General features: G+C 38.1%; 2 protein-coding genes across 3 annotated transcripts in view; both read left to right on the forward strand.

Moving 5' to 3' along the window:
* The window catches only part of kazna (kazrin, periplakin interacting protein a), a 29,482-nt gene extending 23,464 nt beyond the window's left edge, over positions 1-6,018 (forward strand). The window contains exons 10-16 of the mRNA XM_079468012.1: positions 1,302-1,507; positions 1,642-1,760; positions 2,864-3,095; positions 3,210-3,311; positions 3,396-3,562; positions 3,951-4,071; positions 4,790-6,018. Of these exons, the coding sequence (XP_079324138.1) occupies positions 1,302-1,507; positions 1,642-1,760; positions 2,864-3,095; positions 3,210-3,311; positions 3,396-3,562; positions 3,951-4,071; positions 4,790-4,948 (1,106 nt within the window). The 3' untranslated portion in view covers positions 4,949-6,018. The remainder of the gene's footprint in view (positions 1-1,301; positions 1,508-1,641; positions 1,761-2,863; positions 3,096-3,209; positions 3,312-3,395; positions 3,563-3,950; positions 4,072-4,789) is intronic.
* Positions 6,019-6,436: 418 nt separating this feature from the next.
* Positions 6,437-11,872, forward strand: tmem51a (transmembrane protein 51a). Of its 2 annotated transcripts, none has more exons than XM_079468240.1 (3): positions 6,437-6,701; positions 9,652-10,102; positions 10,187-11,872. In XM_079468240.1, the coding sequence occupies exons 2-3, from the start codon at positions 9,753-9,755 to the stop codon at positions 10,584-10,586; spliced, it is 750 nt and encodes a 249-aa protein (XP_079324366.1). In that variant the 5' UTR covers positions 6,437-6,701; positions 9,652-9,752; the 3' UTR covers positions 10,587-11,872. The 2 variants fall into 2 exon arrangements, with proteins under 2 accessions (XP_079324366.1, XP_079324367.1); XM_079468241.1 differs by lacking the exon at positions 6,437-6,701 and adding an exon at positions 7,946-8,067 and having other exon boundaries at positions 10,187-11,865.
* The last annotated feature ends 2,013 nt before the right edge of the window (positions 11,873-13,885 follow it).

A 13,885-nucleotide genomic window follows, 5' to 3' on the forward strand; every position in this document is an offset into this window, starting at 1 on the left:
GTGTGACTGAGTTCTTTGCTCTATGTAATTCTGTGGTTTGGCATGCCAACTCTGTTTATGGCTGCAACATTTGCCGGATGGTGCTTAGGTAGAATACTGTGTGTAATCATAATTAACACACTCATTACTAAACATCCTTAACCACACAGGAAATATATCTGTGTTTGTGTGTACAGTATGTGTCTGTCTGTGTTGAAGAGGATCTCACAGAGAAACGTCGGGGTAAATCCACTGTCTTTTTCTTGCCTCCATTGAAAGGCAATATGATGCTCTTTAAAAACATTATCAAGTCAAACTGGGCTATCACAGATCATCATGCTTTGCACGAACCCAAGACTGCAAGACATAGCAAAGATTGTATTTAATTTCATATTTCTAAAGCTCTAAAAAAAATTGTGCAATTACAAAATCTATTTTAAATACTAAATAATTTTAATTGAACATATTTTTTATTAATTTTTTCAATGCATCTTAAGTTGATATGCTTATATTTTGCACCGTAAATCGTGTTAGTTAGAAACAACCTAAACATTAGCTGGTCTTTCTGACTCCTCTTTATCTATACAGTAGCCTACATTAATACATTGTTTTTGTCTGCACTGATATTCAAACCCAGTCGTACTAATGATGCGCTACTAAAGAGAAGAGCCAAGAAGATAGACTTTAATGAGCTGTTAAATGTAATCTTAATAACAAAACTCATTCTGGAGAATGTCCAGACATGCTCTTTGTTTCTGTGCCAACATGCAGTATGATCTGTCAACTGTCGCTGTAACAGTCTGTTTTGTTAGTCATTAATTCTTAACCTCTGGACCCTAACAGTTTAGGCAGACACTGAGAAAGTGTGAAATCTGTCCAGCACTGCCAAGACTCATAAATTGATGATCAGTTTTAAAGAGGGAGCATTGTGCCATCTACTGGTGGAATGATGTTTTGCTTTTAGTATCTGGATATGCAGTTGTAGTTTGTGCGTTATTAAGCGATAGTTCACCCATAATTAACAATTCTGTTATATATTAACCCTTATGTTGTTCAAAAAACGTATGACTTTTTTTGCTTCTGTGGAACACAAAATTAGATATCAAGGGGGATATGCATTCCTCTATAAATCTCTTCAATACAAATGTGCTTTCCAAGCGCATATTTTTGTCTTTACCTTACATAATTGAGATATACATGATATGTAACTTCAAATATAACACATTTCCATACAACATTGCGATTTCGCGCATTACTTTCTTAATTGATTGTTATAACCTCTACGCTTCCATTTTGAATATGCTATTGTTACACCAATCCAGAATCAGACTGTGCAATAAGCCCCACCCGTCTCAGCGTGAGCCAATCGGAATGCGAGGAACAGCTGGATCGCCTGCAGCAGGTGGCGCTCGCGCGGACTGTGCCCATGTCTCATTGGCGCGCTGGAACCGTGCAGGCGTGGCTCGAGGTGATCATGGCCATGCCGATGTACGTGCGTTCATGCACAGATAACGTTAAGAGTGGGAAGGTAAATGTCATCTTTTGTCATTGAACACAAATGTATACAAAACACTTAAGTGTTTTGAGACGCAGAGTGGGGTGTAAATAAAACTTTTCTTATGAAAACATGGTAAGAAATGATCCCCATGTGTGTTTATTTAGGTTTTATTAGTTCTAACTGACGAGGACCTGGAGTTTGTTTTGGGAATAAGCAATTCAATGCACCGCAGGAAACTGCGTCTGGCTATTGAGGACTACAGGGGTGCAGAATCAGGTCGTGGGTGAGACACACACTCGAGAACATTACAGGACAGTGCATGTTCTTAAATCATTAAATATTTAACTTTTTAGTTGAGTTTTTGGGTTAAGTTAAGGGATAGTGCACCCACAAATGTACACTCTGTCATCATTTATTTACCCGCATGTTATTTCAACCCTGTATGACTTATTTTTCTGTGGCACAAAAGAGGAGATATTTTGAGAAATCTCTTAAATGGTTTTGTGTTCATACAATGATAATAAAAGTCGTGCAATGTTGTTTGGTTACTTACTTAAAAATTTTATATTTTCTGTTCTGCAGAAGAACAGTTTGGAACAGCATGCATGTAAACAATAAGATCATTTTCATGGAGGGTTCAATATGAAATTTAATGTCTGTTTTTAACTACTGCAGTGTCTTCTCTTAACCTGCTTTTCCAGTAATGCATGGCAGGATTGTACATAGAAACTCCTTCCTGCCTCCCTATAGCTTTTAGGAGTCTTACATTTTGGACATTGCCGTTTAATTGCTCTGGCCACACCTGCCATCCTCGTGAGCCTGAACCCTTAGCATCCCTTAGAGAAAGGTATTTTAAGTGCAGAAGTTATTGTAATGGTGACGCGTCGCCCAGTATCTCTACAGTACACTATTGGTGTCCTATAGACCACTTCGTAGGTTTTTAAAGCCTTTCCAGTAAATATGTTCTTTAAAATATCAGTATTAAAAATAAGATACATCTCTTTTTTTGGTTGAGTATATACAGTATAAACAAATTTTAATTGAACTCTATATAAATATATTAAATTAACTTAAGTTGTCATCTTTGTGTAAGGTAAGTCTCAATTCCTCATACAGCAGTGGGTAACTTGAGCCTTTTTATTTCCATCCTCTTAGACATCCTGTTATTATCTTTATTTCCCTCCTGTTTCATTTTCTTCCCTTTGTGTGAATAATCAAGCTATAATTAATGAAAATCTCAATACAACATAAACACGTTCATGTATAAATGTCACAAAACGTATCACCATAACGCATATAAAACCAAAGGCCTTTGTAACCTTCAAGCAGACACATATTACTCTGTTATCTGTTATTTTGGATTTTGAGTGTGTATGTGTGTTTCAGGCTTTCCAAAGCAGCTGATATGGATCATCACTGGGTAGCTCAGGCCTGGCTGACTGATGTGGGTCTTCCTCAGTACTCCCAGTTCTTTCACACTCACCTGGTGGACGGACGTCTCCTGAGTACACTCACACGCACAGACTTGGATAAACATATGCACGTGTCTAAAAAAGCTCATCAGAGCTGCCTTCTGCTGGGAATACAACTGCTACACACTCTCAACTTTGACAAAGAGGTATAACCATGCACACAAAAAACAGAAAAGCCGACCGGTTTTCCTGTAACAACATGTTGGAAATACAGCCAAAACAATTGCAACATTACAATAAATAATAATATTTTCTTACAGATTTTGCAGTCCAGGCGAGCAGAGTGTGAGAATCAGAACATAGATCCAATGGTGTGGACTTGTCATCGTGTTGTCAAATGGATCAAGGAGATTGATCTAAAGGTACCAGAGAATGAGAGAAAAATGAAAGTGCATTCGTAAATGGGCAAACACAGAGGGCAAAACTGTGTTTGTATGTTCACGTAGGAATTCGCTGACAACCTTCAGAACAGTGGGGTTCATGGAGCTGTCATGGTGTTGGATTCCACCTTCAACTCGGATACCATGGCAACAGCTTTATGTATTCCAAGCAGCAAGCACATGGTCCGTCATCACCTGAATGAGGAGATGGAGGCTCTTCTCAGTTCAGCCAGGTGAGATAGCGAGAGAGAGAGAGAGAGAGAGAGAGCGAGAGAGCGAGAGCGAGAGAGCGAGAGAGAGAGCGAGAGAGCGCGAGAGAGAGAGAGAGAGAGCGAGAGAGAGCGAGAGAGAGCGAGAGAGAGCGAGAGAGCGAGAGAGAGAGAGAGAGAGAGAGAGAGAGAGAGAGAGAGAGAGAGAGAGAGAGAGAGAGAGAGAGAGAGAGAGAGAGAGAGAGAGAGAGAGAGAGAGAGAGAGAGAGCGTTGCTAGTATTTGTTTAAGAACACAGCAAATTCAAACATTTCTATGTACTCATGTTTTTAACATATAAAATAAATATACGCCCAGGTCAAACATACAGTATACAGTAAGTCTCTATAGATGTTGTTACTGTATTCTTTCAGGACAGGACTTGATCAAGAAGTAGAACCATTGGGAACTCCACCCACACTACACCGGCAAAGTTCCTTAAGCAGCTCCTCGCCCAGTTCCCATGAAGATCATCAGTCTTTAAAGAGGGTGAAGGTAGAACTTTTCAGACCTGACCCAAAAATAAATGCCATTTTGGGATTAAATTGACCAAAACTGCTTATTCATTTGTGTAAAAATCATTTTACTTTTAAGGTAAAAAACTATTTTGAATTATTATTTAAATTGTAATTATAAAATGAATAAAAAAGTAATTAAAGACAACTTTGAATGATGTAATTAATGCTCATTTAACACTGGTCCTGAAGAACTTCCTGTTTCACTTATGTTTGAACACAATACAACAAACAGAATATTTGTAACCAATTTACACCCGGTTTCACAGACAAGGCTTAAGCTAAATCCCAGACTAAAATAAAATTTTGAGCTGTCTTAACAGAAAATTTTTTGCAAAGAAGACTTAAAATATGTCAGTGAAATTGGCCTCTCTATGCACACCAGTAATGTTTTAATATACAATTTTTTTTAAAGTACTTCAAATATAAAAAAATTAACAAAGGCCTAGTCCTGGTTTGAGCTAAGCTCAAGCCCTGCGTGTGAAACAGAGCCTTAAATGTTAAACAAAGAACTTAAGAATTGAATTATGTTTGTAAGACTTTAAACAAATTAAATAAATAAACACTAAAAGGGCTTCTGGGCCAGTGTTTACATCTTGAAAAGTGGTCTGTAAGTTGTAATATCAAGTGAGATAATGTAACTTTTCAATGTCATGGATCCGATGAATTAATTTGATGGATTTGTTTCCGTCATACAGCAGCAGCTGGGTCTCAGCCCAAAGAATCTCACTGGATGGAAGATCAGTCACCAAAATCGGTCTGGCTCCTTTCCAAGGAACGGACTTCAGGAAATGTCACTACAGAAAGAGCGATGCCCAGTTCGACATTTTTCTGCTGCTGAGCTCACCAATGTCTGAGTTCTTCTGCTTACAAGAAGGCATCTAAATCTGTGGATATCACAGAATCCATACAAACGAGCACATGCAGACCAAACATTTATTTACATGTTGAAACTAACTCAAAATGGTGGGAACTGTATAATCACAGATTGTTTGGGAGAAAGGTTGGAATTTTAAAACAGCACATAGACCATTTCACTTCTCAATAGTATTGTAAATCCTGTCGGGTTTAAACTTGCAACTATTGCATTGCAATACTACCAAACCCAGGTGCAGGTTGTATACAAAGGTTATATTTAACAACTGAATTAGTGAGTAATCCTCAAAGATATGACAATGATGCATTTTCATTCAGTTTATGACAAGATTACTCACCATATAGTAGATGGAAAGGAAGTGCGTATGCATGAAAGTACAAGAATTTGTTGAACTCATAATGTTCCTCACTTTTATAATGATGTTACATTCTGTAACACAAAACACAAATTTACTTTTTCAGACGATGTTTTTGTTTTTTCATTGTTGTGTTGCTGTTGAGTTTTTGTTATAGTATCTGTGTATTTCTAGAACTATCTTTTCAATGTCCACCATTTCCCACGCAGGATTTATAAATTATTTTATCGTTCTGAGAAGGATGCATAAGAATGCGTAATACATCACAGCACTCCTTGTTCTGCGTACTATTAAAAAGTTAACTTTAACAGTCAAAGTGTTGCCTAATGCCTACTGTATATGGTGGACCTTTGTACAGTATCATTACCAGATTCTCAGCTTCCCATAAAGTGGTTAAATATTGTTGAGCGTTAGTTCTGCTCTAGGAATTCATGCATTTGAATGAATCATGACTGACGTCTTGTGAGTGATTTAACATTCCCCTTTTTATGCACAGTGCTGTGATAAAAAGTGGGGAGTCAATATACAGGTATTGTCAATATTTGTGATATTAAAAACCTTTTATTTTTAATGTGAACTCTACACCATAATATCATAAACTATTCAGCAATTAAATCAATGGTCACAATAGTAACAAACATTAGCTCTACCTCCATACACTTGTATTCTGAATGTGATTCATTGACTAAACAGCTAAAACACAAAACAAACTAAATTAAGAAAAGGAATTTCTCTGATGAAATGAAGATTCTCTTTAAATTTCTTTAAAAAAACACATTGCGGAAAACATCATGTTAATACCATCGTCACACTATCGTTTGGCCACGATAACCTTGTTGAGAAAAACCTGATATTGTTACAACATATAAACACATACAGTGCAAGATTACTATGGGAGTTCAGCACGTGCATATATTAGTCTTACTATGACAACACATCTACAGTCTTTCTAAAAGTCTATAATTCTGATATGGGAAAAAAGAAGAAAAAAAGAATTCATTTTGTATTTGAATCATGCAGTTGTCTCTGAAATTTCTTTATCATTTCTGAAATGAATAATTATTTAAATAAAATGTAAAACCTATAAACCATTCAGCCATTAGGTTGTCAAGTGGACAGCGTAGAAAAAGTTTACCCCTCACATGGGCGGGGCAGTTGAGAAAGCCAGAATGTGTCTGTTAAAGGGTTAAATCTGGACTGTAGAGACAGGAAGATGTTAGTGTCTTTGTAAAAACTCAAGGCCAATCCACTTGTGAGGAATTCGACTAGTATTCGTCAAGGAATGTACCAAACGCTTCAGTATTATCGGACTCTGTTACATGTGATTTCTTTCATGCGGCGTTTTATCGGTGTGGATCTTCAAAACAAACTTTTCATGGTAAGACCGATCCAGCGAATCTGACGTTTGTTTCGTTTTCCTGAAACTTTTGGTTCTGTTTACATGATTTCGAGCTGTTGTTTAACCGGCAAATCCTGTGCAATGTATTTTAAAAAATGTGTCTTTTTGATGTTGCTGATAGATATGTTTCGCGCTAAACGCTTCCACTGTAAAACGTGTTTAGTCTTAGATAAATGCTTCTGCTATTTCGAACGGCGGTGTGTAACGGGACGCATAGGTTTTTTAGACAAAGGGCTTTAATGTATTTAAAGTTGTTGTAAAGGGGTTGTATGTTAATGTATGGGGTGATTATAGCCCCCTTAAGTAAGAGAGACATTTCTCAAAGTTTTCATTGACATGTAATTAGTCATAATTTATACATTTATAGTTGTTCGTGCTTGCAGTGCGTACGTGTGTGTAGGTCCCGGTAAACACCAGTTGACCTTGTGGGGACATTTCCTGGTCCCCTTGAAGAAATTCTAAATTATACCTTTTCTTTTTGAAAATGTAAAAATGAAAGTTTTAGCGAGGTTTTGCCTAATGTTGGGGCCACAGCAAAATATTTTTTGTTGTTCAATCTTACAAGAGTTTTAAACTGTGAGAGACCGCAAACATGAGGGAACAAATCCTAGATTTACTCATTTTGCTCTATAATGTGTGGTCGCAAAACAAAAAAACAACCGCGCAAATTCTCTTGAGACTTCAGAATGAGTTATTTAGTATTGGACCGTAAGCTTTGTTTATTATATACGTGTTCAATATAAACAAATGTGTAGATATAACCTTTTGTGTAATTATAAAAATATTATTCATCGTTGAGAAATCAAGCAGCGTCGTCTAAAGCATTTAAGGTGGCACAGCACTATATTTTTACTGCAACTCAAATGTTGTGGTATTCACAGTAATTAAAAAATAATATTAATAGAGTTTTGTAAAAAACATGCTGCTGACATTATCACCCGAAAGAGTTTCACTGACATTATCACCACAAGCTTCACTGGACCTATTTTTGTCTGTTCCACCTTAAAGCATCCGCACACTCGGACTCACACCGCTACCGTCACTTGCACATAGCCTGATGTTTATTGAAATTATTCGTAATTGCGATGGTAGTGTTTGTAATGCTTTCGACAGAAAATTGATAGAATAAAGAAAAGTGTTTGTTGAAGTGATAACTACGGTTGTTATACTTCTGTTAGCTGGCTTTCTGATTGGGTATTGTTTTGTTCCACGTGACAATCAACAGAGTTCACGTGCGTTTGTCTTAGGGGTTTCCCCCACACATCAGGATTACTGATCGTAAATATTCAATATGTTAAATATTTAAGATTCGCGGTCGTGGCGGCTCCGATGTTCTTCCGATCAGGTTCATTCACTTTTAACACACATCACACCACACCACAGGGAAATCTGATAAGATTATTTTAAGAGCGGTTTAAAATCATCGGGATTTTACCTAGGACTGTCGGAAGGGGAGAAATTGGCCCGATTAACTTTTGGTGTGGCCCCAGCATAAATGTCCATTTACTTTGTAGTGAGCAGTTAATGTTAATAATAACATCCATACTATGCTTATTTGCAAAATATACAAAAAATGTTCAGTAGTTTCTGTGTTATAGATAGAGGTAGGAGACCTAGAGATGTACCGATTTATCAGCCAAAAGCAAATTTTCATGCCATCTGCCTATGGCAATCCTCAGGTCTGGGATCGGCAGATATCCCTCTGAATAATCGACTATCGGTGGAAAAATTTCTCTTAATAAAAACAATAGATTATTGTGGCCCCACAAAACCTCCTGTATGTGTGTGCAGGTTTTTCTTTCATTGTCGGGACCTGTGTGATGGGGATTTGTATGGATTATCCCCACAATGATGGTCTGGTCCGTGTTATAGGGATCGGCCAGTGGAAATTGGGAATTTAATTATTTAACATAGTAATTGATGCATATTTAAAAAAAGGTTTGTGTGAGGGTTAGGTTTAGGTAGGATGAGGAAAATTTTTACTGTAGAATATACAGTTTGTACAGTATAAAAGTCATTGTCTATGGAAAGTCCTCACAGTGTATAAAAACAAACAAAATATGCAGCTATTTGTTCGCATCTCATGTAGCTCAACATTCTAAAAAAAGGAAATTCCTGCCATTCCTATCGTGTGCAATAAATATCATGTCCTGTACGCATTATAACCCCACATACTTTCTAAATCACATGTAAAGACATTACATTCAACAAGTAAAACCTAAAGAAAATCTAGCCCCGTAGTTTAAGATTTTCTGCCTGCTGTAGCTGAAATTATGCCTGCCAATGTAGATATACTTTGAACTTGCACAGCGTATGTGTAACGGCCCACATTTTTCCAAACACTATGAGTCACTCTAAGCAAACAGATGCCATAATAAAGCACCTGGTCGTACAAACGCTTTCAGGCCATTTACACTGATCTGAGACCTGGACCTACTGTTATATCCTACTAAGAAATTATAAAGGCGTGGTATCCCAACCTGCATGTACAGACACAATACCAGGAGCTGTGTAGGCATGACACAGCAATGTATGATGTGTGTTGGCTTTTAATTCCTACTCAACAATAACACATTGTCAGTTCAGACTGCGTTTGGGTTGCTTGCTCTTTCACGTACAACCTGAAAGCAGATGAAATTTCAACAAAGTGTGTTTGTGCCGTACAGCGGTGAACTCCCTCACTTCACTCTTGAATTAAACTCTTTCTTCCATACTCATGCACCTGTAACTAAAGCTTGTCCGGATGTGCACCTGCCTAATCTCACGGCAGGACGTTGGGCAAGTCCAGCAGATGTGTGTAGGCAGTAAATATCACTTATGACTTGCACACCTGGTAAATTTTCACATAGGTGTAAGGAGTGACAGGTTCAAAGTCACTTTAACTCAATTATCTTGCTCTGATGCCTTTATTTGTTTTTCCTTTTCACAGACTTGAACGAAAGAGTCAAAAGGACTTTAATTTAAACTCGAAGAAGTATCTGCAGCTGTTAAAACCGAGAGCCTGCCAGGAGGAGATTCAAGCCGTGGTCCATGGTGAGGTTTGGAAATATGTCCTACAGTGATCAGACTCCACCCAGCCCCAGCAGAACCAGCGGCACAAACTCTGGGGCTCAGTATGCTACCGCCGCTCTGGGCGTAGGTCTCATTGCTCTGGGGATTGTCATGCTTGTATGGAGTGTGGTGCCATCGGGGTCGGGAAGTAACAGCACCAAACCGGAGCCTGGTCAATTTCGGGATTCCTCGTCTGTTGCTTTCGTGCTGACGGGCGGAGGCATAGTGTTACTTCTGCTCTCTGTGTGCTTGAGTTTACGGAACAAACAGCGAGTGGCCAGGGGGCAGAACGCCAGCAACACACCCGCAAATGCCCAGGAGGGGGCTACGTGAGTACATGTTTAAATACTCAACAGCGTGCATGAGTTAATATGCATTTTAAGTGTGATTCCATTTTGCATCTATGTCTCTAGGCAGGAGCAGTTAGCTCAGAGTTACATGGTCCCCAGTTACGAGGAGGTGATCGAGAGTGGCATGTACCCCATCACTCAATCCTCCGCGCGGCACAACAGCGCCACCCAGTTGCCGGCCTATGAGGAGCTGGTGGAAAATCAACAAGTCCTGGACGGTTCGAACCCAGCGCGCAGGCACTCATCCCAAACCGAACCCAGCGCCGGAGCGGGAGGATGCAAAAACAGCCGTCCCGGTCGCAAACTGATTCCCCTCAAGGTCAGACGAATCAAGTCTGAAAATCTGAGAAGGAAGAGTTTAAGCGATACCCCACAGAGCTTCATTTTCACCATCGAACCCCTCACGCCACCCCCGCAGTATGACGATGAGCCCATTCCACTACCTCCAGAAACACCACAGTGATGGTCCACACTAACAAAGTGTGGGGAAGTGTGTCTACCTCCTTTATGAAATGCTCCGGCACCGAGTTGCGGTTTCATAACATCTCTAGAGTCGAGGAACTGTCAGTGGTACAAAGGATCATGGGACAGCACAACTCTGTGGGTGCGCTGTATTGCGTTCCCATATAACATGATGTCTTCCTATTTTGGTTGTACTCTTTCTGTTAGTGAACCCAGCAGCTGACAAAGCTGGTTGAAAGAACACTGATGGTGATCCACAGTTGAATTCAAACCAAACTAGATTAAAAAAGTTTACTGAAAAACTGGTAGTATTGCCATTAAACTTGAAATTGAGCATCCAAGCTGTACAAACCTTGATTTCATACGAGTTCCACAAGAATTTTCCAAGAGACTGAACTGTGAATCACATTAGCACTTCTGTTATTGCACTAAAGTATGTGTGTCTGTGTGTGTTCTGGGGGGATGAGTGCACAAGTTTTTGTACTTTAAAAACAAATGTAGCTGTAGTTTGTTTTGAGTTTAGATGTGTGTGTGTGTGTAAATGTGTTGTTGTTAATCTAGGCCTTTTTGCCAGAATGACAGAATGTGAGATCATCAGTATGTATACTCTTACGAAACAGAGATGCTCTTAGACCCTGCAGATGCTTGTTATATCACTCTTACAAACACACATCCCTCTTTCACTAACTTCCATACACGAACACTTGGTCTTTTCATCCCTCTGTTTTGTTGCTGAAAACCTCTAGATGATTTATATGATGAGAACTGTGTTTCTTTATCCAGTGTGATTCAAGCACTACATCATCTGTCTTCACTGCTCCAAACACTCCCCAATATACACGATGATATTAAGACACATCTTGTTATAACTGAAAACAGAGTGTGCATTTTCTAATGAAACTGCAGGAAAAAATATATATGCAAAATGTTTCTGAATCTCATGTGCAATGAATTGATCTGTTATGTGTTTCTTTGCTGATTTATTATATTTGCTAGAATTGTATTTCTTGTTATAATCTTGTTATAAATGAAGAGTATAAAAGTTTGGCATTTAGATGTTATTTATCTATAATATCCTAAATTATTTGTGTTCGGAAGTACAGTAATTGCATTGACAGAGAAATGTTTCCATCCTGAACATTTTGCAATTATGTAGCTTCAAAAAAACGTTTGTTGACTGATACAGTAGTTGTGCAACTCTTTTCACAGATTGTGTCACAAAAGAATAATAAAATAAAGACTGTACATTCTAACATTTGGATTGTACGTCTGTAATTTTCAAAGATCCATTCTGAATGTTGTCTCTACATCTAAAACAATTTACATATCTTGAAAATACTTAGTGCGATTGTTTTGTCTCAAGATGCACAACGTATGTTTTTAATAGTTAAATTCGTTTTGTTAAATCAAATAAGGCCTAGTCCTGGTTTAAACTAATCCATGTTCAGGAAACGTCCCCATCATCATGTGGGGAAACCCCCACCTTCACAGGTTACTCCACCTAGTGGTACAATGATGTAAGCGTATACACACAGCAGATGCATGACTGCACACATCAACAACAGCTGACATACAGCGGGTGAGTCATCATAGAAGTTAATGTATTTCACTACAGTTTCAAGACTTGAACAAACAATTATTTAAACGTTTTTTGCACATTTATCTGAAAAGGAACTCCCTAAACAAAGAAGCAGCGGCCGCTCGTCAACAAGTCAAACTAAAAACGAATTATGACATGCAACGAAGAAACAACATGTTTACATGTATTTTTATCCCACCTTATTTGTGTCTACATTAATCTACTGTAAATATTATCACAAGAAAACATCTGGAAACGCTGTTTTCTTTAAAAATACAGAGATGACATTATTCAGGCCTGGACACCGGGCTCAACATTTTACTCGTTTTATTATTTATTTACTCGTTGAGTGACATATTAGGCAGATTAGGCCTAAGCTAAAACGTAGTCAAACGTTGTACTTATTTAAGTTTTCAAGAAATTTTGCAAAACCAATTTACCAATCATTTGAAATTGGTTTCCATTTTCTAAGTTCTCGAGCTGCATGTTTGATGCTTTTGAAGGATCTTGTTAGTTAACCGCTTATAGGGCCTATAGGGCCCTTTTTTTGACATTTTATTGATTGCATAAACAAGTTTAGAATGTTTAAATGTTGGCTGTGTTAGCTTGTTAAAGGATGCATAGTTTGTAAAAGTCATAGAAAATGTATGCGAAACAAAGGTATTAAAAATGCAAACATGATCAAAAACACATTTTCCATGGGCTCTGTGCATATTCTTTTAACATTTACTCCTGTTGTCATTGTTAAACCTGAATTAGTTTCTCTTGAAGATCAATAAATAAAGTTGACCACCAAACACAAGCAATACAAGCATAGAAAACTTATCTTAAATTGATAGTTCACCCAAAATGTTTTGTTATTTCATACATGTACATTTTTTTGTTCTGTTGAACACAAAGAAAGATATCGTTAGAATGTTAGCAATTTACATCCACTACCATAGTAGGGAAAATAATATTGTAGATTCTTTGTTCTGTTGAAGGCAAAATGAGACATTTTGAAGAATTTAGGAAATCAAACTGTTCCAGGGCACCTTTAACTTCTTACTATGGGACATCATTGACTGCCAGAACTGAAAATTGGGCGAACTGTCCCTTTTTAAGGTCCAGTATATAATATGTAGCGGCATCTAGCAGTGAGGTTATGAATTGCAACCAACGGCTCACTCCACCCCTCCCCATCGAAGCACTACAGCGGCTTACACAGCTCTGTAGAGCAGTTTAGGGCTACTGTAGAAACATCATGGAGACCATGCAAGGAGACCCACGGTGTATGTAGATAGAAAAGCTCATTCTAAGGTAATAAAAATGTAACACTTTAAGGTCTTTATGCACTTCTGAAGACATTGCATAGTTATGTATATTATTCAGATTTCTGTAAATAGATTCTCTAAAAAATTAAACACTGACTGTACCTTTAAGTGTCTTTCTTGCCACAAAAGTTTCTTGTTTTAAGCATCAGTGTGGCAAATACCCTTGAAACGTGACCCAATAAACTGATTAGAAAAACATGTTTTTTTCCCAGCGAGTTTTCAAACTGTAAGGCTTGAATGGACTGCAGGTCGCTTTGAAAACATCTGGCAGAGGTCTTAAAAAGCCTTATTATGTGATGTGTCATTCATCCAGTAGGTGGCAGTGCATTATTACCACAGCAACACTGTAAATGGAGTTGATGTGTGGTGTGACACTGGTCACTTTTAATCCCCTTTCCTGAGTAAAAC

Source organism: Barbatula barbatula (genome assembly GCF_947034865.1).
Source record: "Barbatula barbatula genome assembly, chromosome: 11".
NCBI classification, from domain to species: domain Eukaryota; kingdom Metazoa; phylum Chordata; class Actinopteri; order Cypriniformes; family Nemacheilidae; genus Barbatula; species Barbatula barbatula.